The sequence below is a fragment of the Pelodiscus sinensis genome, chromosome 23 (assembly GCF_049634645.1).
Source record: "Pelodiscus sinensis isolate JC-2024 chromosome 23, ASM4963464v1, whole genome shotgun sequence".
NCBI lineage: Eukaryota > Metazoa > Chordata > Testudines > Trionychidae > Pelodiscus > Pelodiscus sinensis.
This window is the reverse complement of record NC_134733.1, coordinates 21,697,922-21,724,980: the sequence shown is the minus strand read 5'-3', so window position 1 is coordinate 21,724,980 and position 27,059 is coordinate 21,697,922. Positions and strand designations below refer to the sequence as shown.

Genomic DNA, 27,059 nt, shown 5'->3' with positions numbered 1-27,059 from the left:
TTGGGGCGGCTCCGCAGGAGAGCTCCGTGGCGTGGCTAGCTGCTTGACAGGGCTGCACGGAGACCAGTCTTGCAGAGCGACAGCACCTTGTCTGAGGAGGGAAACCGGAGCCCTCGGGAGCAGCCAGCTAGCGGCTTGGCAGGAAGAGTCACAAGAGGGGCCAACGGTGTCTCACCGTTCCAGGGTTGAGGACCGCGTGTGCGATCCAGAGCTGGGATTTAGTTTCTACCAGAAGCCATGGAGCTGCCCCTGAAAAATAAGCCAGATGCCAGGAACTTTTAACCCCTTTCGCCAGGCTGCTTCTGATGTCGTCTTCCTGCTGCCCTGGCTGGCGGCCGTTGCCGTTGTGGCAGGAACGTCCCCTCCCCTCCCCCCCGTGAGAGTGAAGAGCGGATGGCAAACTCTTTGGTGCGGTGCAGCTGAAGTCACTGGCCTGCAGGGTTACAGCCTCTGCGGGAGCATCATGCAGCCCCCGTTGCACCTGCTGGAGCTGCTCCGCTTGGGCTGTGCTCCAACCGTGCTGGGTTCAAGGAAACATCTGAACAGGCTCAGGATCTGACGCACCAGCCGGCTGGCCTGAGCTTGGCTGCGACTTATCTGAGTTAATGGACGTGAGTAGGAAAATGCAGCATCTGCTCTTCCTCTCCCCGCCGCAGTTTAGTGCTTCTGTGCAGTTTCACCTGCTTAATGAGGAGCAGCTGTCGGTAGGGCTGAGCTGAGACTAATCCAGGAAACTGCTGCGGTAATTAAAGATAGTCAGGCCTTACTGTCCTCGAGTGTGTTCTCGTGGCACTGAAGATGCCTATTGTTCTGAGCGTAAGCCCACGGTGGGCCTGCTAACATGGATGGGGTGCGTACGGGTCAGACAAACCCCTTGTTTCATTTTTTTCCCAGGCTTTCTCTGGAGGATGGGGGCGAGCAACTGGACAGGGCAATGGAGAGCTGAAATTGCACAAGTTACTTTCGCTGTATATACAAATCCTAACCTGTGTGCCAGGGATAGGTCTGTTGTGGGTCGGGGGCTGCTGACCGACAGAAAAATCAGTCGGGGGTCACACAAAGGCAAGAAGAAAAAAAAGAAAAAAAAAGAAAAGAGGAGTGGCCCTCAACTGGAAAACAGAAAACCCTCCCCACATTCCCCCCACACCAATGTCTCCACCCAAGCCAATAGATTTTGTGAGCCCCCCCTACATTCTGAGGTGAGGCTAAAATGAGGGGTTTAGTGTGTGGGAGAGGGCTGCCAAAAAGCAGGCTTGGGGTGTGGGATCTGGGAGGGTGCAGGAGAGCAGGCTGGGGGTGAGGGGTCTGGTTGGGATGGGGGGGCTCAAGGCTGGAGTGCCAACACCAGCTCCCTGATGCTGGCGGGGGGAAGCCCTGAGCCGTGGGTGCCAAATCCAGGCAAGCCAGGGGTCACATCTGGCCCCCGGGCCTTAGGTCCCCCAACCCTGCTATATGCATATCTTTTAGCGACTGGCCAGCGCCCTGCAGAGTGGCACAACAGATCTTACTCGATATGATTTGGCAGTAAAATAGCATCGTACGCAATCCGTTGCTTTAGTTGCTCACTTTGGAGGGTTAAGCTTTCTGCTTTCCCCTCAGAGCATCTGGTGGATGGACCTAGAGTTAGTGGAGTCTGAGAGAGTTTTATTGTGTGTGGACACTGCTATCAAAAGCAATAGTGGATGTTTTTATAAAATTTGTACCTGGGCCAAGATTATTGGGACTGTCATATTTTATAAAAATAAATAACACTTTCTGCTAGAAAATTGACTGCACGGAGCAATCCTTCATGGACCTGGGCCGTAGTGCTGGTGGAGTCGATTATCCGATAGGCCTTGTAGTTTCTATGATTCTGTGGGCCTGCTGGGTGTGTAAGATGTGGGGCCTCAAGACGTGGTGTTTGCTGGTTGAGAGTGTGAAGAACTGTTTTGCAGTGGCTAAATTAAACATCCAAGGTGTTGTGTAGCTCGCTGCTCCTGGACATGGCGTAGTTGTGGTGCTATTTGTGCCTGTTTTGACAACAGGGAGTGTAGTTTGACAAAGCCGTCAGTATTCACACCCTGAAGCATGTATGCCGCCTACTCAAGCGTCTGTAAATGGATCTCTCATCAGCAGGACACCACAGTATTTTTGTGAGATGCTGTTCCATTAGCGCTGCGCGTTTTGAATGACTCTGGGCCAGGCACTGGAAAGGAGAAAACAAAAGGGAAGATAAATAATCCTTTTGACAGCTCTTTCCACACCTCCTTATTCCACCTTCCGCTGCTGTCTCTGTATCAGGCAGGAGCTGGTGTTGGCTCGAGGACTCTGGAGGAGCAGGGGGTGGAAACGCAGCCAGTGGCTGGAGAAAAGCATCACTTTGAAGGGGAAACCACTTGCTGCATAGCCATCCCCTGCTCCTCCGGGATCCTCCAGCCCGTGCTCCTGCTGCTCACCACCTCCTGACGCGCTCACCCAGGCCGGGTTGAAATACCTGTTGCTTTTAGAAATGGACTTTCCTTTGACAAGCGATGGCTGAAATGAGGGGGAAAGCGATGGCACAAAACATCTGCTGGGGATGGGCTAGATCAGTGGGTTTCAAACTTGGTTTTCCATGGGCCACCTGAACATTTCCGAGAGTTTGGGCAGACCCCTTTGGTCTGTCCAAATGGCAGCTACAGAGCTAGGGCTGGGAAAGGTGGACCTCTCTCCCCGGCAGCTACAGCCCTACAGCTAGGGACAATTGCTTTTTCTGGCCACCGCAGCCCTGCAGGTCTCAGATCTTCCCCACCCCTTCTTCTCACACCGCTGCCTCACCCTGATGCCCCCCATCTACCTTCTGTTCCTCCCAGGGCGCCACCTCGCCTTACGTGCTCATCCTCTCCAGGGTTCAGGCACCGAATTAGTGGAGCGACACCTGCATGGCTCTGCTAACTAGGTGGGCAGCCCTTCATTCTCTCATGTGAAGCCACCCAGGTGGGCACCTTGGGGGCACCTTGGGGAAGGGTTAGCTCAGTGGTTTGAGCAGGCTTGCTAAACCCAAGGTGGTGAGTTCAATCCTTGAGGAGGCCATTTAGGGATTTGGGGCCAAAATTGTCAGGGATGGTACTTGGCCCTGCTGTGAGGCCAGGGGACTGGACTCGATGACCTTTCAAGGTCCCTTCCAGTTCTAGCAGATAGGCAATCTCCATTAATTAATTTAATTGTCCCGAATGGAGCTCATGGTCCGCAGACTGTGGTTTGAGAACTTCTGCTCTAGATGGTGCTTAGTCCTGCCAAGACAGGGCTGGACTTGATAGCTTTGTGAGTTTCCTTCCAGGCCTATGCAAACTGCAAAAGAATTAATGACACACAAAAGAAGAAAAGCGTTTGGCTTTTTCTGGAGCCCATTCCCCCGGGTTTTCTCCTCCGTGTTTAAATCTGAGTTGAAAAACATTCGGTTAAGGCCCAAAGTTATTATTCGAATCAGTGGAAAAGTACTGTATTTGAAATTGAATTTTTTTAATTTAGGTGCCACCGTCAGCACTGAATCTTTCCCTGTGCTGCCCTTTCATACTAAACCCTCCTCCTCCGAGGGTTCACGGGGCTTGTGTTTTGTGTTTTAGAACGGCGTACTACACGGACTACAGGCAGGTGTACAGCATGGAGTACCAAACCGTGTACAAGTGCTGCCCGGGATGGTCCCAGCTCGGAGGGGATGCTGGCTGTCTCTACTGTAAGTACCACTGCATACCAATGAGGTTTTACTCTTGGGCCAGTTGCCTTTGCATGCTCATTTTATGGCCTGTGCACTGCAGCAGTTTCTATAAACCCCTCTCTTAGGCCACGTCTCCACTTGCCGTTCTGATCGATCTTCTGGTGTTTGATTTGGCAGTTCTAATAAAGACCTGCTAAATTGAGTGCTGAGGGCTATCCCAGTCGGCACAGGTACTCGTTGTCGCAAGCAGTAAGGGAAGTTGATGGAAACGTTTGCTCCTGTCGACAGGGACGGCCCGTGACTATTGGCGGACTTGGGCGCAACCTATGGCGCTGCTGCCCAGCATGCCCGATGATGATGTCACGGGGTGCGTGGGGTGCCCGATGATGATGTCAGTCAATTGATGGCCCTGCAGGTGGGGGTGCTGATAGTGCGTTCCGCCTGGGGCGCCAGCTGCTGCAGCCGGCCTCGGGCCATTCCTGTCTGTCGACCTTCCACTCTGAAGATGGCACCAAGATTGGCTTAAGGTATATGGACTCCAGCTATGTTATTTACGTAGCTGGAGTTGCAAACCTTAAGCCAACCTTCTGGGTCTAGTATTGACCTGGCCTTAGAAAGATACTTTCTTTTATTAAGAGGGAAAGTTTCTCTCTAAACTCCTATGAAGCCTCTTTATTACCCAGTTGCCAAAAGCTACTAACATTTTAAAGTGCTTCACAGCCTGGTGATTGATACTATCCTTCTGGCAGAAGCGGTGGAAAGCTGTAATCCAAGCTCTGAGTGGAGTTATCATTAAGTATAATACTAATTGTTGGCTGGCTATGTAAGCGAACATGCCAGTGATAGCTAGCTCGGATGCCCAGGAATTCCTCTTGCTTTGTATTCTCTGGAACAACTTTTTGCCTTTTCATCATAGGAGGATGCCTGGGGAGTGAAGTTTCTGAACAAATGAAGTGCCTTGAACTGTTTGCATACAAAGCTGTGCTTCAGTACTGTGTTTCAGGAGCCCTGTGAGATTTGGCTGGAAACGTACTGGCCCTCAGCTGTGTGCTTCCTGTTTTGTTTGCCCCTCCCTGCACTTATAAATGAGACTGAGAGAGAGAGGGAGGGGTTCATTCATGAATTTACGTGTAAAGGGAAATGCCTGCCCTGTCTTGAAAAGGATCAAATGTGTCAAATGATCTTTTGGTTCTAGTTTAGGATTTTTCATGGTTGGGCTTCCACTGGCAGAACTTGAGGCTCTCTCTGTCCCCTTCTTTTAGGCTGGTTTCCTGGGATTTCTTATGCTGCTGGGGTTCAGTACTGTCATGACCTCAACTGAAGATGTTAGTGTCACATTCTGAGAACAGGGAGTAGCCATCCAGTATGAATAAGCTGGGGCTGTGATATCTCGAGTGAGGGACTTGGAGTGAAGACTGCTGGGTACTGCTGTGCTTTACAACTTTTGACAAATTGCCCTTTGCCCCAATTTAACCATCTGTACAATGGGTAGAAAAGTACCTACTTCGTAAGTGTGTTGCAATGCTCCCTTTAATCTTATTTTATAAAATATTTTAAAATTTCTTGATGGATCATGCTATGGAAGTGCAAAATATTATTAGTATTTCCTGTGTTTTTATTATGGAACAAGACTGATTAAATGGTATATTTGGATAGCTTGAAAAAAAAAATCTCCTGGATCATACAGAGATCTAGCCACACACGTACATAGAAATAAAATAGTGATACAGATGTAGCCGTGTTAGTCTGGTGTAGCTGAAACAAAATACAGGACTATATAGCACTTTAAAGACTAACAAGATGGTTTATTAGATGATGAGCTTTCGTGGGCCAGACCCACTTCCTCAGATCAAATAGTGGAAGAAAATAGTCACAGCCATATATACTAAAGGATACAATTAAAAAAAATGAACACATATGAAAAGGACAAATCACATTTCAGAACAGAAGGGAGATGCGGGGGAGGTAAATGTCTGTGAGCTAATGGTATTAGAGGTGATAATTGGGGAAGCTATCTTTGTAATGGGTAAGATAGCTAGAGTCTTTGTTGAGCCCCCCGCGTAGAGTGTCGAATAGCATTCGACACTCTACGCGGGGGGCTCAACAAAGACTCTAGCTATCTTACCCATTACAAAGATAGCTTCCCCAATTATCACCTCTAATACCATTAGCTCACAGACATTTACCTTCCCCCCTCCCCCGCATCTCCCTTCTGTTCTGAAATTTGATTTGTCCTTTTCATATGTGTTCATTTTTTTTAATTGTATCCTTTAGTATATATGGTTGTGACTATTTTCTTCCACTATTTGATCTGAGGAAGTGGGTCTGGCCCACGAAAGCTCATCATCTAATAAACCATCTTGTTAGTCTTTAAAGTGCTACATAGTCCTGTATTTTGTTATAGAAATAAAAGTTACTAGTGAGGGAGTATCACATATGTTGCTTATGATTTTATTATTAATTTCATGCTCAGTAACTGACTAAAATGATCAGGTCCTTTTCTAATTAGCACTAAGAGATTTCATTAAAATTTAGCTTTCATTAAAAGTGACAGGCAGGTGAACTAGCAAAGGCTGTCCTGGCATCAGAAGAATGAATGCCAACAGTTTTCATATCCAATTTTAAAATGATTTTGATTGTAATTGACCCGGCGCGCTGGAAAATGTCTCCTACAGCTAGTGCTCTTTTGTATTCCAGACGGGCTTGCATCACCTTTTCATGCACTGTGCTTCTTGAAGTGAAGGTGAAAGTAGAGTAAGACATGTCTAGTGAGCCAGTTTTTTAGTTTTCTGATGTAATGGATAATAATAAAGGAGACTGAACCCATTGTGTCAAAAGAAACTTTCTGGGTATTTAATAACCCACTGTCAGCAGGCAGATAATGCCCTTAGCTGAACTCAGAAAAGTGAGGACTTTAATGAATTTCCTATCGAGGAAGTGAATAATTCTATCCAGGAAGGGAGTAAGAGGAAGGGAAGGAGAACTGCCTAGCCCTGCCTAGAGAAACCTCTGAACTCATCATCCTGACTATACATACAGGTTGAACCTCTCTAGTCTGGCACCCTCGGGACCTGACCGGTGCCAAACCAGAGAATTTGTTGGACCACGAGAGGTCAATATCGTCTAGCAGCATCACCAGCACTTCTCCTGCTTGCTGGGCTCTTAGAAGACATTGAGGGGTAAATTAGAGCTAAATTACAGCACAGAACACTGAGAGCCAGGACTGGTGGCTGTCAACAAACTTTATGGGACTGTGGGAAACTTGGCCACACCCATGAAAAGTGGACACCTGGCTAACTACAATCATGCCGGACCATGGAGGTTTCTGGACTAGAGAGGTTCAGCCTGTGCTGAAAGTCCAAGGTGCAGGAATAATCTCTCACTGCACTGGACAGTTTGTTGAAGAATTGATTCAGAGGATAATAAGCAGAGATAATGAAGTAAGTCTGGGCCTTCTGAGAACAAAGGCTGTTGAAATATTCATCACGTGCCTGTTGAGGACGTGATTGAAGAAGAAATGCCATTGACTTTCTTAATATGCACAAGTCAATAGACTCTGTTGCTCCCTTTTAAGTTTGTTTGTTTGGGTGTTTTTGTTTATGACTCCTGGGAGGAGCAAAGCGGGCCGTGTTTGCTTTGTGCCTGCAGTGTAGGCTGGAACGCAGACTTCAAAGTCAAGGATTTTCCCTTGCTTCCGTTCACTGGCTTTGGGCTTTCAAAGTGGGGACAAGAATGATTCGGGGAACCAGTTCAAATAATATTTTGGTGGCGGAGGGGCGTAAATATGGAAAATAGCCGGCTCGTGCCTGCAACACACACAACCAGGACGGCGAGGTAAACGCTACATTTCCATTCCTGCATCTCTGCCTTGGCGATGAAAGTCCCTGACTCCCTGTAACTCCAGCAGTCCCACTAACCCCGAACACTTACGAGTATTTCAGGATAATAGTCCCTGTCACAGGCAGCCTCTGTATTTTTTCTTCTTTTTTACCAGCTCCCAGGGTCAGCACAGTTAGTCCTGGCTGTGTCTGTCCGTGGAGTCGCTACCATCAGGAACTCAGGCTGAATCCTGAGGAAAATGAGGCTGTTGATATTTCAGAAAAATTAGAGAGAGAGAGATGTGAAATTATTAGCAGAAACTGAGGTGAGGGGTGTCCTTTGATGTAAACCTCTTTCAAACCGGTAAACCTCATTCCACGAGGCATAATGGAGCGGTCGACAAAGGCTTCCGTTGTCGACCGCGGAGCATCCAGACTGCCCCGCTGTGCCGCCAAACAGCTGATCAGCACAGCGTGGTGGCCATTTTGATGTAAATGAAGCGGCGATTATTTAAATCACCACTTCATTTTCCTATGTCTAGTAAACTCATCTACACGGCTCTATCGATGGAGCCGTGTAGTCTAGACATACTCTAAGGTGCCACAGGACCACTCGTCCTCAGAGAGGCCATAGAGATTGTTTCTGCTCCATGCAGACACTGGGTAAGGTCATCAGTGGTGAAAACATACTTAGAACTGGTGTTGGAGAATGCCAGGCAGAATCAAACCAGCTAAGACCATCTCTTTTTTTTTCTTTCTGTCTTCCTATTGTAGTTAATATTTTTTCACTGCAGCTTCCTTGTTCCTCCAGGCTTCTGAATGCTCCTCTTTGCTTGCTTCTGCCCGGCGATCCCCTTTGTCTGCCTAAAAGCAGAAGCACATGGTGCTCTATTGGGGGAACTTTGCACTCCCCATCTGCCCATATATACTTCTGCCCATAGCTCAGCCACGCCGGTAGCTTCTCTTTCATAGCCAGTAGGTAGTATCCGATGTTCGATGGAATGTGCTAAATAATATTATGGGGGAACAAGGCCCCTGTGCCCGCCTGATTATTAACCCAACCCTGAAGAGTGTGCTTCCCTCAAGGCGGTATTACCTTTCTGCAGGGCCACCCTGAGGGGGGTTCAGGGCCTGGGGCAACTCTATCCCAGTGCCTCAGGTACGGGGCCTGAGACCACCCCCTCACCACAGGCCCTGCCCCTGCTTGGCTCCTCCCCCAAGCTTCACCCCTGCTCTGCCCCCTTGCCACCTCCCCCAAGCAATGTGGCCTGTGGGATTATGGGGGTCTGGCAGAGTGGCAGCAGGGGTCACCCCTCACTCACCATGCAGGTGGTGGGAGCCGGAGCGGCCCGGCAGCCTGCTCGACCATGCTGTACCGCTCTCTCCCGGCTGGCTGCGCCTCCTTTCTCTCAAACCCTGGGGCCAGGGTGCTCTGCTTCCTGACAGAGGAGAAACCTAACGCAGCTCTACCTGGATGGTGAGTGTGGAGGGGCAACCCCTGTTGTGACCCCATGCCAGAGCCCATAATCCCCTGGGTCTCTCCTGTCCCAAGGATGGTTGGAGCGGTTGCTGTGGGGCCTCCAAAAGTCCAGCACCTGGGCCAGCTATGCCCTATGGGTGAAACACCTCTGCCTGCCTGATAGGAGAGTGCTTTGCCCAGACCACCGATCTCACACGCTACCTCGTCCTTGTGTAGCAGGTCTGCAGCTGGCTCGAAGCACTGAGGACTTGATTATTCCAGCCTCCAAAATGTGCAGTGCTTCCAGTCCATGTATGGAGAGGTAGGAGAATGGTCCATACAGCGCCACCAGGCCGGGACCTACTTAACGACCTGCAAGCTCAGTGCCTCTGCTGGGAATGGATAAATGGGAAATGGATGGCAAGATAAAAATTAAGCTGCACATGTTTGCTGCAGAAATTTCTAAAAACAGAAACATTCTGACCTGGTGGAAATCACTAGTTAAGCACCAGGAACCAAAGTGTGTTGAATCATTTTATTCATTTTGGCACCACTAGACTCTTTTGTGGATGCAGAGAGAATATTTTTCATTTCGGTTTGTTCAGCTAGTTCATCTGAATGACTAGTTCAGTCCAATTTAAGAAACCACCAAGAGTTGAAAGGCAAGCTTGTTTTCCTCTTCCCATCTACGAGTAACAATTAAATACAAGAGGATGAGTTCTACAGTCTTGAGGGACATAGCTGCCAGAAATAAACAACTCAATTCACTAACTACAGGTAATACTTCCTATATTTAATAAACCGGTTCATTTTAAATGCAAACGATTCAATAAATTTATATGTGTAGCACATTTAAAAACTTCTATTTCATGAATACAGCAGTTTTACAATGTTGTTTCTATACATTTTTAATTGAGTTCCAATTTCTATCCAAATAGAGCTTGACATAAATCACAGTAATGATCATCATCTAATAAGTGCATTATACACCATTTTCTGATATAATGAAGTACGCAAACATTGATAATTTGAATAAATGCATGTTAATTGCTTAAATATGTATAGCTATATTGTGTTCCTATGCTTAGGAAAAAGTACCAACTTTTATGTAAAGGGCTATATTCAATTGCAAATGAACATTTTTAAGGGTTACTAACCAATGAGATTCAATCTTTCTTTAGGAAAATAACAAAAAAAGAACAATTGCAACACAAGATGAGAATCAATTGTTTAAATTGAGGTTTCCTGTTTGGTGATTCAAATTGTGATTGAAAGATGTGATTTAAATCACTTTGACTTAAAGCACTCCTCCCTGCTTTGCTGCGTCTCCGTTACTATGTCGTTCCTTATTGCATTTTCACCCACCTTTGTCCCGGGCCATTCATCCGCACAACCCGTTTAGAGAGGGAAAAGGTCAGAAGTCACGGCAGCCTTTTTCACTCGTAGTCTGGTATCAGATTCCTTTCCTTAATGATAACTGATAAGATTGGCTTAGAGCTTGTTAGTTTCAGGTGACATCTGAGATGTCACATACATTCCACATGGGTTGAATAATGCAGTAAAGTGCTTGCTGTGCAGGACACGACTTGTGTGTCTGGGTAGCCTCCTGAAGTCCACTGTTAGCTCTAGGATGCTGAAAAGATGGATCCCATTGAGTCTTTACGATTAGTAGCTCTTAATCTGAATGGAGCAACCGGAGTTCAGGAAGAGACACTGCATCTGTGTACCCCTGCTAGTTCCTTCTGTTTTGGTGAATACAACTGCTGGAGGGAGAGGAACTGAGGATGGTGAAAAGGAGGGAACACGAGGAGGCATGGGAAGAAGGATTTAGTGGGTGGTTCCGTAGATTGCGATTTTCCATGTTTACAAGACAGTTCCATTTAAGGGTGTGTCTACACTGTCCCATTATTTCAAGATAACCAGCGTGATTTTGAAATAACAATGTGAGCGTCTACACAGCCATTCTGTGATTTCGAAATAATTTCAAAATAACGGACGGCTTATTCTGAAATCTGTACATCTCATTCTACGAGGAATAACACCTCTTCCAAAATAGCTATTTCAAAACAAGGCGTGTGTAGATGCTCCACTGCTGCTATTTCAAAATAGCCCCTCACCAGGGCCATTCTCAGTTATTCCTCCCCAGTGCCTCCTGGGGCTCTAAATTGAGATAGCACGTCTACATTATGGGAGCCTGCCTCGGACTCCTTTGAGGTTTCTCTGCAGTGTAGACATGCTATTTCAAAATAAGCTCTTCTGGAGTAGTTATTCCAGAATAGTTTATTTCAAAATAGCCGTGCAGTGTAGATGTATCCTAAAAGCCCAAGAAATGCTGGCGCAGACTCTTGTTTGTGTTCCAGCTTCTGAGACACGGGATTGATTGTGGCTAAAGAGGGAGAATAAAACATGCAGTCCAGTGTGGGGGGTGGTTATCAGTGACTGAGGTGGGGATGAAAGACCACGTTGAATATCCCCAGGGGGTGCATAGAAAGCAGCCCAGTTCGAATCGCCTTAGGAGGGGAGCTTTTAATAGTCTCTAATAGCATAAGGGTGTTCCCTTATGCGGAGCTTCATATCTCTGTTTAGCTTTAGCAAATGGTTTAATGAGCACTGCACTCAGACTGCTCTCAGAGGGGCCTGTTCTGGGCAGCCCTGCTCAGCCGTTGGTTTCACTGTGCACACGTGTCAAACCCCTGCGTGGTGCATGACTCTGGGCTGTACAACCCTCCACATAAAACTTGTGCCAGGTCTCCTGCAGGTCTGTGATGGGGGCGGACACAGAAGAACCTTTGGAGCTGCTTCCCGGGCTGCTGACAAAGCCACTGCCCCTCACCCTCCTGCTCTCTGGGGCTTCTCACCACCCTGTCCTGCTGGGCCACATCTCCTGGTCTCCCCCATCCCAGGCACCGAGCTGAGATCACTGCCCGCTCTCCAAGAGCAGTACAGACACTGATACACTTCAGGTCTGAGGAGAATGCAGTTTTGGGCCCAGCTTTCAGGAACCCAACCTGCAAATGGGATCAGAACCCCAAATTAAGCCCCCCTTAACAATGAAAGGAGGATGTACACACTGGTAGCTCCGCAGGTAACAGTTATGTACACTGGGCTTGATAGTAAAGCAAAGTGAGGTTATTAAGTACAAAACCACAGGATTTAAGTGTCTGCGAGAGAAAACAGGCAGAGCAAAGTAGATGACACATTTAAAATAACAACCATGCACAGTTAGTTCTAACGCTAAAAGCTCAGTACAAACTTACCCGAAAACAATTCTTATTTCAGCTACATCTCCAAACCAGGAGCGATCTTTTTTGCTCTGGGGTCTCTGGTTCATTCTCCTGGGAGTGACATGCCAGCCAGAGACAAAGGGACAGCTTGCTTCCCATTGTTTTATAGATTTCACTTTGGGTGGAAACTTTTGTTCTCCTCCCACCTTCCATGGAAAATTTCCTGGTCAGCCCCTACCAGTTGGGGTGGTCACGTGACTTCCTAAGACCAACTACTGCTTAGACTCAAAGGGCAAAAGAAGCAGTTTACAGGTGATCACCCAGACATTGAGGTGTCCAGCACTGGAAGCAACCTTGATGGCTTTCATTTGCACATTTAAAACCATAAACCATCCCATCCCCCATATCTCTAACCTTACATAGAAGAGTGATACATGCACCAAAATATGACATACAGATCCAGCAGACTGGGACATTAAGATTGATGGGTTGCATGAAGTATTTTGTGCAAAGCATCTTTTGAGTTATGCATGTTTGTGTCCGTAAGTCCATTGCGTAAAGCACGTGGGGTGAGGCTGTGAAACCGTCGCAGTCTCCTTGCAGGAAGGCTTGGTTATTTTATGAGATGTCTTGATTTGGACTCATAAGTGTGTGTACGTTGTGGTGCAGTGAATGGAAAATACTTTTCTCAGTTAAGTTTACTCTGTTGTATTTGACTTCCCTATTTTGTGTCACTGCGAGCCTCTACCCCTTGTCTGTTGAAACAGGAATAGGAGTGGCAGGATTCAGTTTAAAGGTGTAGTTCTCTATAAACATCAGTGTCACCTAACAGAAATTAACACCCCAAATATCCGTTGATAGTAGCTGGCAAGCGCAGCCTCTGCTGTGCCTTGCTCTGGCAGGGGTCTGAAAACAAAGGGAGGTCGGTGCTGCAAAAAATACTACAACTGTGTTTTTTGGGTAATATTTCATTGTAAGGGTCACTTCAGAAATAAAACTCTTCGAGTAGGACAGGCATGCTAGTGATCAAGGCCAGAAAGAGGGTAGATCTGCTTCATGAAATAAGAACATTTACGTTCTGAGCAATGTCGACTTTGCCAGATGTAGTGGAAAATAAAAAGGGGGCTTGATTCAGAGACGGGCTGGGCACTGGCAGTTCCCATTTTGCTCAGCCTGGTCTGCCCTCATTAAAGTTGTTGGAAAGACTCCCATCAGCGTCAGGGGGTGCTGGCTCAGACTGCCATTGCATCGCAAGTTAAGAACAAAGTGAGAGACAAAGTTAAACACAAAGGGAGAAAAGTCAAAAGTAAAACAAGTCAAGTGAATGGAGCGCCCCTCTGCACTCACATTTGTCCTCCTTACCGATGCATAGACTTTAAGGCCAGAGGGAACCATCGCGAGTGTTGAGTCTGAGCTCCTGCACATAACGGGCCACAGAACCACACTCTCCTGCCCCAGTAATTGAGCCAGACCGTCCGGCTGAGATACCAAAGTCCTCAAGTCTTTAAATGAAGACTTCAAGTTACAAAGAATCCATCATTTACTCCGGTTATCATCACCGAGTGACCCGTGCCCTAGGCTGCAAAGGAAGGAGTAAATCCAAGAGTCTCTGACAATCTGGCCCAGGGGGGAATTTTTTCCTACGTATGGCGGTCAGTTAGCCCCTGAGCATGTGAGCAAGCCCCACCAGACTGATACCGGGAAAAAATTCACTGTAGTCACTTAGCACCTTCTCCACCAAGCCTCCAATCTCCAACCACTGGAGAGATTTACTAACAGTAGATGTGGGTGAGCCATATGTCACTGTAAGCAGTCGCATCGTACCATTCTGTCCATGCACTTATCACGCTCAGTCTAGAAACAAGCCCGGGTTTTTTTGGTTCCGTTTTAGGATCTCCGAGTTTTCTCACAGGGGAATGTGATTCTTAACAGACAATGGCATAAAGATGCGCACAGCTCACCAGCTCTTGGCCCTGTGGCTTAAACAGGGAGATCTACTTGGTTTTCTCTGGTGCTGCAGTAACATGCTTTCTTTCGAGTGTCTGCCTTCCTGAAGTAGGAAGTGCTGGGCTGGCCATCAGCCAGTGAAGGGTTACATAGTCCCATAGATTGTAAAGTTCATGCCTAACTATAAATATCATTGCCAAGAAATGAGCCAGCGAATAGTGCTACCCCCTCCCCCACTTACCCTGGGTCAGACATAACCCTGATAAAAACAAGTGGTTTGCTGTCTCTGTGGTAGCTATTGTCCATTCCACAGTGTAATACAATATGAAATTTGGATACCGTCTTCTATTGAAGATTCCAATGAACTTTCATAGTCTATACACAACAATCATTGCATCCGGAGACTGGCAGCCATGTCTGGGATAAAATGTGGGAACTGTGTAACAATGGAATGCCATATGCTGCACCTTCAGTCCGAGGATCTCTTTCTAAGCATGAGTGAATTAAGACTTTCAGCCCCCCTTGGACCCTTAGAATAGAATGTTATTATTTCCACTTTACACCCAGGGAAACGGAGGGCTAGAGAGGTGAAGGTACTTGTCAAAGCCTCAGAGGAAATCGGGGGCCTAGAAGAAGTTGAACACAAATCTCCTGATTTCTTGTGTTACATTTCCACAAGGACTTCCAGTAGCCCCTAGAACAGTGGTGGGCAACCTGCAGCCCCCAGACCACATGTGGCTCATTGCCTAAATTGTCCATCACTGCCCTAGCACCGAGCAGTGGCCCTTGCTTGTACAGACTTGGAGGAAACTCAACTTACTGAACTATTAGTACCCGTCCATGCCTCCTGTAGAGGTTCCTTGTGGATGTACAGTCAAACCCCGATCACAACCAGACTCTGTCTATGAGATCTCCCAGGGTCACAGAGTGAAACCTGAAGAGTCTTCATGTTCCACCTGACCTGAAAGTTATTTCCTGCCTGCAGAGAGAATTCCATTGACTAATATTGACGTCCTCTAAAAAACCAAACAAACATGCTCTCAGTCTGTGGGACTAGATTACTAGTTATAGTTTAAGGCTCTTTTCTAAAGAGGAAGTGTGGAATGTGTCTGTGCTGAAAGTTCCAACAAAAATATTTATAGCTTCATGGTCTGTGTGTCTTAATACCTGGGGGAAAAGCTCTATGCATTTGGAAGTAATATATATAAAAGTTGACATTTGTAAGGAGAGCCACCAAAACTGGATTTCTGTGAGTGAGTTTCTGAGCTTCTCCCCAGGTAATATGTACGGGTTTGCAATGGCACCCAATGCTGCATAGTCATAAAAAGTGACTTAAACCTTAGCCAGGAAGATAGATGGATTTCGGAGGTAGCATTTCATCACCGTTTCATTAGCCTGGGTATCGGGGTATTTTAACTTCAATGCTACCTTTGTATTGTTAAGCAGTCTTTTGGGGAGAAAATATAAAGTGGTCAAATCCTGAAACTCTAACTTAACAAGAACTAGCACCCAGGCTAAGTATTTCAGTGATCATGTCTCGAAGGTCTAAGGTGCGGGTTCAGGTGTCGGTCAGAAAGGGATTTAAATCAAGGCAAAGACACAGCTCAGCCTCACCAGTCATGACCTACTCAGCTCCGTGACAAGGGCATGTTTGCTTCTCAGAGTTAACTACCTGAGCCCTTTGAACCTGAAGCAGGTACAAAGGTGGGACAACATGGGACACTTAGATAGAGCCGTGAAGGGTAACTAAATGACACTGTGTCTTTAAAAAAAATTGGAATGCTGCGGGGCTGAGCCACCCGGTTGATGACCATTCTAAAGCAAGTCTCCAGACACACTACACAGTAGCTGAGTTACCCCCTTTGAACGAAAGGGGAACTGCAATTAATACCTGCAACATGCAGTTAAAGACGTGACGCTCCAAGAACATCTCCAAGAAACCCAAGCAGCAAAACTCAACTAAGTTATACCTCTCCAGGGTAGTCTGACCTTCTTGGCTGGGGTTGCTATACCTGTTGCTCATGCCTCTCTCTCCCATAGCCTCACCCTTTAGTCCTTGTGGAGAGGTAAGTCTATTCTGATCTTTGTGGTGAAATTTTTGTGCTCTCACTTATTTTGAGATTGCACACCCAGCTGAATTTAAGGATGAACCCAGTGGTATGTTCTTTCCTGTGTGACAAGAATGGGTGAACTGGTATCCACCATTTCCCTGTGCTACTACTCCAGCAGTCTAATGATCTACTCTGCTAGGAATTTTTTTCTTGATATTCAGCATATATGTCCTTTTATTCACTTATAACTAGAAGTGTTACAGCCCTGGTGTTGCTTGGGTCCATAACTCAAATAAGTTTTGTTTTTCTTTATGTAATGCATTGCTCGGGGTGGGGAGGAGGAAGGAGAGGAGAGAAGGGGATTACGGATGAGGGGTTCAGTCTGCATGCTGCCCTGGGAAGAGAGGACAATCCTAGCCCTCTTTCATCACACCAACTTAGAGCCAGGTGAAAAGCACCTTTCCACGGCCGTGGCAAATGCAGTGGGCACAGCTGGGAAAGGGGCGCATGTCCTCCGACTGGGGGGGCAGACAGGCACACTGACACATAGACACTCAAAAGGGAAAACTCTCTGAAATTTATAGAAGCTAACTGTCCCTTTCTCCACCCCTGCCCCCTATTGGCCAAATGGGGGTATAGCTGTCCTGGTTCCCATGTCTGGTCCCCTTGCTGCCCTCATGTGGTCATTTTACAGTATAACTGTCTCTCCTTCTGAACCTCTCCCTTTCCATTTTATGAAAAACAGTCGCATGTCCTGGCACAACCAAACCCTGACCTTGCTTTAAGCTAGGATAAGAGGAAGCTGCCTACCAAATTTGGTGACTCTTACTGTTTAGGAGGAGTTCTTGAACAAATGGACTCACAGATGGACAGACACACACACTCTCTAAATTATATAGTAGATAACCCCAGAAACCTGAACCCAAAGGGAACTAGTAGGAGAAGAGAAAAAACACAAATTGTTAATATAAACGAGTTTATTTCTTTGTATCAGGTGTCCTGCGTGAGTGTGTATGTGTAGATGGTGGAATGGGAAATTCACACTGTGGAGAAAAGCATGATAAAAGACAATGTTAGGACCTCACATAGAGTGGGAATTTAAGAAGGCAATTGTGTTTCTGTAGGAAAATCAGAGTCAGTATTTAATGCATGCAGCTATCAATGGTAAAAAGAATAACAGGAAACTTAGTAATGGGGAAATTAGTTCTCTATATTATAGTGGATCATAACTGGCTGCAGTCTGATAAAACATTACGATAAGAGAATTCTAATCAAACTTGACAAAGAGAATGTGATTTGAAGGATTGGCCACTAAGCTGTGACCCTAAGATAGCCTCCCTGAGCCATTACACAGAACTGGAATAATTTCCTCCCGCTTATGGCTGATACCTCTTTCCATATCAGTAGAAATAGCTGCTCAGAGCTCCCGTCCCTTTCTGCTAAGAGCTCATTCCTTCGGTCCTTTGATTTTATGCTTGTCTTTCCCTCTTAATTCCAAGCAACCCTGACATTTCCCAGCTGAATCCGTACATTGCCAGGATTCCAAAAAGCTCATCAGTTGACTCCCATCCTTAATGTGTGTTGCAAAATGCCTCCGTGGCTAAGCATGTCCTACGTGGCCTTGGGGGGGTCATCCTAATATCTCAAAGAGCAATATGGAGCTAATGGAGCTTTGCAGAGCCTGAGCAACTGGCTCTGAGCAGTCAGAGATGAAACCAAACCATCAGAAAAGTGTTGTCACCTCAAGTGCGTCTAGATGGCAGGGGGTTTTTCCCCCGGAAAAACAGCCATTTTTCCGAAAAAACTTCACTTACATCCGCACTGCTACTCTGTTCTTTCAAAAAAAAATTGAAAGAACGCAGGGGTTTTTCCAACATTGGTAAACCTCATTCTACAAGGAAGAACACCTTTTCTGAAAGAGCTCTTTCAGCAAAAGGCATGTGTAGACATGGAAGAGGGAGTTTTTTTGAAAGAAGAGGCCTCCAGGAAAAAGCACACGTGCCCTGGTGGTCACTCTGTCCATAGCAATCACACCTTAAATGCAAAATAGCATCCATACAGTGTGGACGCTATCTTTCGATAAAGCAGATCACTTTGGCAGTGTGGACGCTCTCTTTTGGAAGACTTTTTTTGGAAGATCTCTTTCGGAAAAGCTTCTTTTGAAAGAAGCCTGCAGTCTAGATGTACCCCTCATCTCTTGTGTTGCTGGGGTACTGTTGATAGCAGATTTCTTACTGCTTGCACAGTGATAGTTATACCAGCACTGTAATTATACCAGGTAGGTGTAGATCCAGTGGGAACACTCTCTGTTGACCAGAAAATCAAGGGGCGCTGGGGAGCAGAATAGGGAATGAAGTGGGAGACACTGTATTGAATGCTTAGAGAAAGTGAGGATTAGGAGTCCTGCCCCCAACTTGGCCACCAAAGCGGCTGTAGAAGTGCAAACGGTCAGAATCAAAACATAACCGCGGGAGAGGGGGAGGAGGAGGATAGGCATTGTGGCTTACTGCAAAGCTGTCATTGTTTCTTAAAACATCGTATTCGTTGTGACACAGTGAAGAGGGCAGGGGTGAGGTGGTATTTTTTGTATCTCCCAGTAAGAGGAAATGATCTCTTGCGTGCGTTAAAGTGTCTGGCTTCATGTATTTCTTGCTCTCTCCATTGCTTTATGTTAACCAACGGACTGATGCTACGAGCCCCATATCTTCCAGTTTCTCTTTACTTTCTGTATGATGATTGTTTCCAAAGCGTGGTGCGTTCAGAGCACATCAGAATGCCAGTCCTTGCTCTCTGGCTGATCTGGAGCTGGGAGACAATTGACACAGGCTGGCCAAGAATTCATGACATTCTCCTGCTTCTGCCTGTTAACATTCCAGCCTGAGCATTGCAAGAACCTGCGGCGCTATTCCAGCCCTACCACAGTAGCTTCTCATAGATGTAGCAGATGGGCTGGGATGTGCCCATGGAGTATGTACACCCTCCTGCACAACACACATGCAGCCTGCCATTGCCAGCCTGAGAAACAAGGCACATTTAGAATCATAGAGTACTAGGACTGGAAGGGACCGCGAGAGGTCATCAAGTCCAGTCCCCTGCCCTGTCATTTAGACCGTGCGGGGGAGACATGTTCCCTGCTGCTAGACAAATCTCCTGAACTTGTGCTCTCCATAAAACATCCCTCCGTGGGCATGTCTAGACTACCCTCGGCTTCCGAAGGAAGAGATGCAAATTTGGTGCGAATTTTCATATCTTCTTCTAATCCCTTTTTCGGAAGAGGTTTTTTCGGGGGGGAGGGGGAAAAGGCAGCCGAGACGGGGGGGGGGGTTTCGTGCAACCCCCTCCTTTTTTGAAAGAACCCTGTAAACCTCATTTTTGAGGAATAACGGTTCTTTTGAAAATGGGAGGGTTTGCGTGAAAACCCCCATCTAGACTGCTATTCCCCCCCCCTCCCCGAAAAAACCTCTTCCAAAAAAGGGATCAGAAGAAGATATTCAAATTCATGCCAAATTTGCATATCTTCTTTAGGAAGCCGAGGGTAGACATGCCCACGGAGGGGTGTTTTATGGAGAGCACAAGTTCAGGAGATTTGTCTAGCAGCAGGGAACATGTCTCCTCCGCACGGTGCTGATGCACTTTACATGCACACTGCCATTGTTGTCAGACGTGTTGCGAGCCCCACATAGCTTTGGCAGCACCAAGATGCGGTTGCATACTGTGGTGTTGCAGCAATATAGCTTGTATAAAGCTACAGGGTCCTTTGGGGAAGTATGGAGAGGATGCTTGTGCAGTATCATTATGCTTGGTACTGGGATCTGGGGAGAGGAAGACCTGGTACCTCCTGGTGGGTCTTTGTTTCAAGGCTCAGTTATACAAGAGGCCCATTTTTAAAGGCGTGTCTGCATTGTGCTGCTCAGGACCCTGTTCATAGCTTATAAAGGCAGAAGGGGCCACTGTGGCCATGTGATCTGACCCCTTCATAGCACTGGCCAGAGAGCTTGCTGAAGTAATTCCTGTTTGAGCCAGAGAATGTCTCTTCGAAAAAACATCCAGACTTGAAAATCAATCACTCTTCTGCTCCTACGTGCCTTAGTCACTTTTGAAAATGGGACTTCACAGATGAAGTCCCTTAGGCCTTGCAAAGCTGAATGGAGCAAAGCCCTAAATACTCTCAGCCCTGGTTTACACTAGGGAGTTATTTGGAAATAATAAGCGGAGCAGCCACACTACTAAGTCTGTTATTTTGAAATAACGGACTGGTTATTTCGACATCTGAACTCCTGCTCTCCTCAGGCAAGAATGCTCATTTTGAAATAGTTATTTCAAAATAGCAGTAGTGAGGGTGCTCTTCTGCTGCTATTTTGAAATGATGACTCCCCAGAGTCATTTAAACTAATTACTCCCCCGTGCTTTCTGGGGCTCTGTGGTGAGGTAGCACGTCCACATTAATGGAGTCTACCTCAGACTTGTTGTGAGGCTCCCCCGTAGCATGGACATGCTATTTTGATTTTGTTATTTTGGGAGTTGTTATTTTGAATTTAGTTATTTAGAAAGAATTTCCTAGTGTAGACATGCCCTCAGAAATTGGGGCCGGAGGTCAGTTTTTTAAAAGTATTTAGGCACTTCATGGGGTTTTGAGAAGTGTCTAGGCACCAAACCCCTGTTGAAATCAAGGAATCATAGACATTTCGGTGCTTCTGAAAACCCCGCTAAATACCTACGTATCTGTCCCTTAGTGCCATGAGTTACAGTTTACTTTCGTCAGAGTGGAATGTGCTCAGCCCGTAATTAGACCGAAAACACTGACAGAGCTATCTATTGAAGGGTTTCCTCAGACATATAATTCAGACACTTAATACACTGGCTGACCAGATGAAGGGTCAGTCCTAGATTGCTGCCAGATGGATTTTGTTGGTTGAACAGTGTTCAAGTGTGTTTTTAAGAAGGGTTGGATGCAGAGCAGCTGGCTGACACAGCCCCTTTGCTGCTGCTTCCATGGATGGAGCTGTACTGGTCTTACAGCTATGCTGGGAGGCTTTCGGGAGGAGGAGGGGGAGAGGAAGGGCGGGGGGGGGGGGGGGGAGGAAAGCTCATTTGTAGAGACAGCCAGTGTCCCTGGGCCTTGGAAATCCCCAGCTGGTTACATTTTACATACCTGAGAGAGTTATAAGGTCTAATCCACTGAAACTGTAGGTCTCTGTAGGCGCCAAGGCCAGCAAGTCAGAGTGATAAGAAGAGTTCACAATCGGGTGATTTCAAGAGCTGTGTGTGCTTCATGGAGTTGTTTAGTTCGGAACAATTCTGTCTTTTCCTGTATAATGTCCCCCTCCACCAAGGGAGTTGTGCATGAAAACAGGCTCTTTGTTCTTTGGGGTTTTACTCAATCCTGCTGCTTAATCCCCACCTGAAACCCTCATATTTTCTTTTGATCATCACGGGCAATTGCCTTGTTGAAGATTATGCTAGCACAACAAATGGACTATGATTGTGGTTGAGAAGTAAGCAGTGGGAACCACTGAATTTTAAAGTATGTATTTACTTACCATAAACAGCAAATGAGCTTATGCATATTCCTAATTACATCATAAAAATAAAACCCCTGACAACCCAGGGCAGAAATGCCTCTGGATTTTTCAGTGATGTCTCAGGCCAGGTGTACACTGGGTGGCCAAGTCAAACTAAAGTACACAACTGCAGCTATGTGAGTAACATAGCTGGAGTCGATGTACCTTAGTTTAAATTCCCACTGGGGGGGAGGGAGGTCTTCCCTTAGGGTATGTCTACACTACCCCCCTAGTTCGAACTAGGGGGGGTAATGTAGTCATACGGAGTTGCAAATGAAGCCCGGGATTTGAATTTCCCGGGCTTCATTTGCATAAAGCCGGCCGGCGCCATTTTTAAATGCCGGCTAGTTCAGACTGCGTGCCGCGCGGCTACACGCGGCACGGACTAGCTAGTTCGGATTAGGCTTCCTAAAACTAACTAGCTGTACACCTCGTTCCATGAGGCGTACAGCTAGTTCGGATAGGAAGCCTAATCCGAACTAGCTAGTCCGTGCCGCATGTAGCCGCGCGGCACGGGGTCCGACCTAGCCGGCATTTAAAAATGGCGCCGGCCGGCTTTATGCAAATGAAGCCTGGGAAATTCAAATCCCGGGCTTCATTTGCAACTCCGTATGACTACATTACCCCCCCTAGTTCGAACTAGGGGGGTAGTGTAGACATACCCTTACTCCTTGTCACCTAGTGGAGTATGGGAGTTGAGGGGAGCCTGATCAGCAGTTGATTTAGCAGGTCCTTTCTAGACCCACTAAATCAACCCCCAGGAAATTGATCTCTGAAGCCTTGATCTCCCAGTAAGTGGAGACAAGGCCTCAGCTGCTGTATATCAGTCACCTTGTTAATTAACATTATTTCTGTTCTTGGTACATTGCTTCTTAAGGACATAAGTGAAAATATTGGCTTTGTTCCTTAGATTCCTTGATTTTTGTGTCAAGCTGCAGAAAAAAAATAGAGTGCTTGTCTCCCTCCTCCCCTACTTTCCTTGCATTTAACATTTGCAGCCTGGATGCAGAGTTTCAGTATGTAGATTCCATGTACTCCATTCAGGTTCTTATCTGACATGGGCCCTCTCTCTCCCTTCCCCCTCTCACTACTTTTCTGTGGTAGCAATATGTCTTCACCACAGGCTGGAGGTTTTGTTCTGTCCCTTTACTCTTTGGTTGCAGGCGCTCACAAGAAATGCTTTGATCTCCTTCACACCACTGATTGATCCTCCAAAGCTCCTATGTCAGATCTGCTAGTTATCCTCTTGCCAATAAGTTCAAAGGCTCTGTGAGCTGCTCCTTGGAGCCAGGTGAATCCCCAGATTCTGAAGGCACATCCCCATCTCTTGACCTAGATGCGCTTTGTCAATGCCAGGGGACAGGTTCTTTTCGTGTTGCTCCAGGTGGCATAATGACACTTCTCTCCGGCATTAGGCCCTATCCCAGGCTAGATTTATCTCTCTCCAGCCCAACTTCAAGAAGCAACATTTTTCAGCGAGTCTCTGTGCCATTTAAGAATCTTTTCAACATTCTGAATGTTGTATTTTGTATGTTTCGGGGGAAAGCAGTGGCACACGTTCATGAGACAAAGGCCACATTGTGTTAGAGTCACTGTGTGTCTAGAATGGGCACAGGAGTTGGGAGGAGCAATGAGGAGAAAGGAAGATGACCTGTCGTGCCCACACAAATACCCCTCTCTGATCACATGCCATCTTGCTGCCATGCAGGTAACATTCCAATCAGTACAAGTATTATCAGTGCTGTGAGCTAGAGAAGAGGTATTGTTCCCACACCTGGCTTGTGGGTACCTGTGTGGGTTTGGTTTCCTTTGTCCTGCTGGTATACAATGGATCTTCAGATGAGTGTGGCTTTAAAGGCAAATTTTCAAAGGGTTTCTGAAATGGCATTGATAATGTTTACATCCGTTTGTGTGTGCAAAGCTTCTGACTGGTATGTGTGAAACAAGTATTCATGATCTTCACTGCACATTTTTCCATGAGCAAATACTTTTGTTTTTCTATATGCAATTATACAAATATCTGTAAATATTATGGAGATGTTTTGGGCTGTCCCTGTTACTATAATAATATGCCACAAATGGATGGGAACTATAAGTCCAGTAGCTCTGCTATTTAAACTGAATATTGTTAGTTTGGGTAACAGGAAGGGGAGTGTACCAGACTGGATATTGCTACGTTGCCTGGAAGGAGTAATACATACTCGGAACACTGCTTTGATTTATTCTACAGCTTGAACCTCTCTCGTCCGGCACCCTCAAGACCTGGTCGTTGCCGAACCAGAGAATTTGCTGAACCACAAGAGGTCAATATTGTCTAGCAGCATTACCAACACTTCCACTGCTTGCTGGGCTCTTAGCAGACATTTGGGGTAAATTAGAGCTAATTAACAGCACAGAACACTGAGAGCCAGGGCTGGTAACTGTAAATAAACTTTATGGGATCACGGCAAACTTGGCCAGACCCATGATAAGTGGACATCCAGCTAACTACCATCACGTTGGGATATGGATGTTGCCGAACCAGAGAGTGTCAGACTAGAGAGGTGCAACCTGAAGTAATTTGAGTCTTGGGAGTGACTGTGCGAAGAATACAACCTCCCAGGAATTGCTCACCAGAATTCTTGAAGCCAGATAGAAACTTGAGAGGTTCCTAACTAGAGGAGTGCTGGGTGAGAGGGATGGGGATAGGAGGGATTGGGATATTTGCCTGTATTTTAACCATCTGCTTTTACATGCCTGGTCACTGACCACGAAGAGGGACAGTGCACCAACTCAGTCCTGGGCTTTGAGTTGGTTTTAGTGCTTGTCCGTTGCGGAGTTCTTCCATTATGCTAGTGCCCTGGGCTGAGCCCGGAACATCATGCCAACAGGGGTCACCCTCGTCCCTTCAGATCCTGACAGATATAGTTAAATACCTGAAGACAATCAGGCCTTGTCTACATTAAAAGGAAGATCATTGCTGCTGCTGTGATTGATCTTCTGGCATTTGATTTAGTGAGTCTAGTTAAAACTTGCTAAATCAAAGTCAGAGAGCATTCTCAGTGGCATACAGTATTCCTCCTTTTGCGAGAAGTTAGGGAAACTGACAGGAGTATTTCCTTCCATCGAACTCCTGCTGTGGGGATGCCTTCAAGCTCGGCTTAAGGTAAGCCGACTGCAGCTATGTAATGTCTGTTGTCTCAGTATTAATTTAGTGTGGAGAATCACAAAGACTTTACTAGGAGTGGCCATAAACACACAAGAAATGTCCAGTCCATATGTAATTTCCCAGAGGCAATGAGATGGAGCTGGACAGTCTGTATTTTAAATAGATTCACAATTGGGCTACGTCTACACTAGCATGATTTTCCGGAAATGCTTTTAACGGAAAAGTTTTCCGTTAAAAGCATTTTCAGAAAAGCACGTCTAGATTGGCAGGACGCTTTTCTGCGAAAGCACTTTTTGCGGAAAAGCATCCGTGGCCAATCTAGACGCACTTTTCCGCAAAAAAGCCCCGATCGCCATTTTCGCGATCGGGGCTTTTTTGCAGAAAACAAATCTCTGCTGTCTATACTGGCCCTTTTGCTCAATAGTTTTTCGGAAAAAGACTTTTGCCCGAACGGGAGCAGCATAGTATTTCCACAAAAGCACTGAAAATCTTACATGAGATCGTCAGTAAGCCTTGAAGTTTTCCTCAACCATTTCTTCATGAAATAAGGTGCTACATGCTAGCAAATGAAAAACGTAAAGTTTCCTTGTAATCTGAGTCCAGGATACGGAAGTTTGTATGTTTGGAAGAGAGATAAGCTGCGATAACAAATTTAAAAATGGAAATTAAACTATGGTGATTAACAGAGAAAAACATTTGGCAATATCAGTAATTCCCAGTGGAGCAAGAGCCTCAAGGATGAAATGTTGAAACTAATTAAAGCCTCATCACAGTTGGACTTTTTGCACTCTTGGTGTTGCTCATGGTAAGTTCAGGTATTTTTTCTATGGTTATGTGTAGCCCTGCTGAGAGCCAGACTAGTGCTAGACAAAACGAAAACCAAGAAACCTTGTGTTCTCCACAATTCATGGTGTATTTAATTTCCTCCTAAGAAAACATCGGTCCCAAGCTGTGAAGCAGAAGGAGTGCTCCCATGAGTGGGCAGGATGGGTGTTAAATTATATACTCAAACACCAGCTTGATAACAAAAGCCAACAATAAAGTCTCGAAAAAGCATCAGATGTTGCTTTCTTCAGTAGGACCCTGGTATCACTGGGCTCATTGCTGGACTTAAGGAACAATCAAGATATTCGATAGAATAAAATAAAATCAGGTGGATAAATCATCACCAAGTTAGAAAGTCAAACCTAGAGAGACAAGGGCTACGTCTAGACTGCAGGCTTCTTGCGCAAGAAGCTTTTGTCAGAAGAGATCTTCCGCAAAAACTTCTTGCACAAGACTGCGTCCACACCTCAAAAGCTCATCAAAAAAGCGATGCGCTTTTGCGAAAGACAGCATCCAGACTGCATGGACGCTCTCTTGAAGGTAAGCAATGATTGGTATGCACAGAATGGCCACCTGCCAGAAGGCGAAAATACCAGACACCTGGCAACCCTAAGACACACTCGGCAACTGGGCCCAACCCCTGCCCTCCCCTGGCCTCCAGTCCCCGCCCCTCTGCTTACCTGGGGAGGGAGGCTCGATCATGAAAACAAGATGGCCGCCGGCAAAAAAGACCTGAAGCAAAGGGGAAGCAATGCCTTCCCTGGGTCTTAGTGCTCAACCTCTCTCCTTTCGCACTTAAAGGGGCCATGCGATATCAATGCTGTTTTGTTTTATTTATTTATTTATTTTTTGCTTAATAACTTTCGCGGTCTCTTTTTTTTTCCCTCAACAACTTTGGTCTTCTCCCTTTTTTTCCCCCACTGGTGTTTTTTTTTGGGGGGGGGCGGGGTGTGTTCGGTATTTTTGGTTAAACCATCTGGCAACCCTAGTGATTAGTCAGGATGGCAGCCTATGTTAGTCGTAAGAGTTCAGGACAATCTAAACCAAGCCCCCCATCTAAGCTGCGTTTGGCTTTCATTGAACTGTTAATATTTGTAAGGGTCACTTGCTTTCTCTGCTAGTTCTAATAAATGTACGTTTCTGAGCTAATACTTTTTGGATCACCAGCCCCGTCTCTTGTAATTTCAGCTACTTGAATAATTATGGTCTCTGGACTCATAAATTGGATCAATGGGACAGGAGGGCCCCTAAAATGGATGATCACAACAGAATTGGCAGTAGCAGTACATTCCTCTCCGAAATGCATAAGCTGTAATCCATCATTTCACACTCCCACTTTTGCACCAGTCT

General features: G+C 46.3%; 1 protein-coding gene and 1 long non-coding RNA gene across 3 annotated transcripts in view; one reads left to right on the top strand and one right to left on the bottom strand.

Annotated features, from left to right (window-relative positions):
- The window catches only part of MEGF6 (multiple EGF like domains 6), a 278,469-nt gene that overhangs the window by 13,703 nt on the left and 237,707 nt on the right, over nt 1-27,059 (top strand). For both annotated transcript variants that reach the window (XM_075906530.1, XM_075906529.1), the window contains exon 3: nt 3,585-3,694. In XM_075906530.1, the coding sequence (XP_075762645.1) occupies nt 3,585-3,694 (110 nt within the window). The remainder of the gene's footprint in view (nt 1-3,584; nt 3,695-27,059) is intronic.
- Nucleotides 8,075-12,329, bottom strand: LOC106732130 (uncharacterized). The gene is made up of 4 exons (XR_012897329.1): nt 12,211-12,329; nt 9,438-9,639; nt 9,176-9,345; nt 8,075-8,358 (listed from the first exon to the last, which is right to left on the bottom strand). It is a non-coding gene; the product is annotated as an uncharacterized LOC106732130 (long non-coding RNA).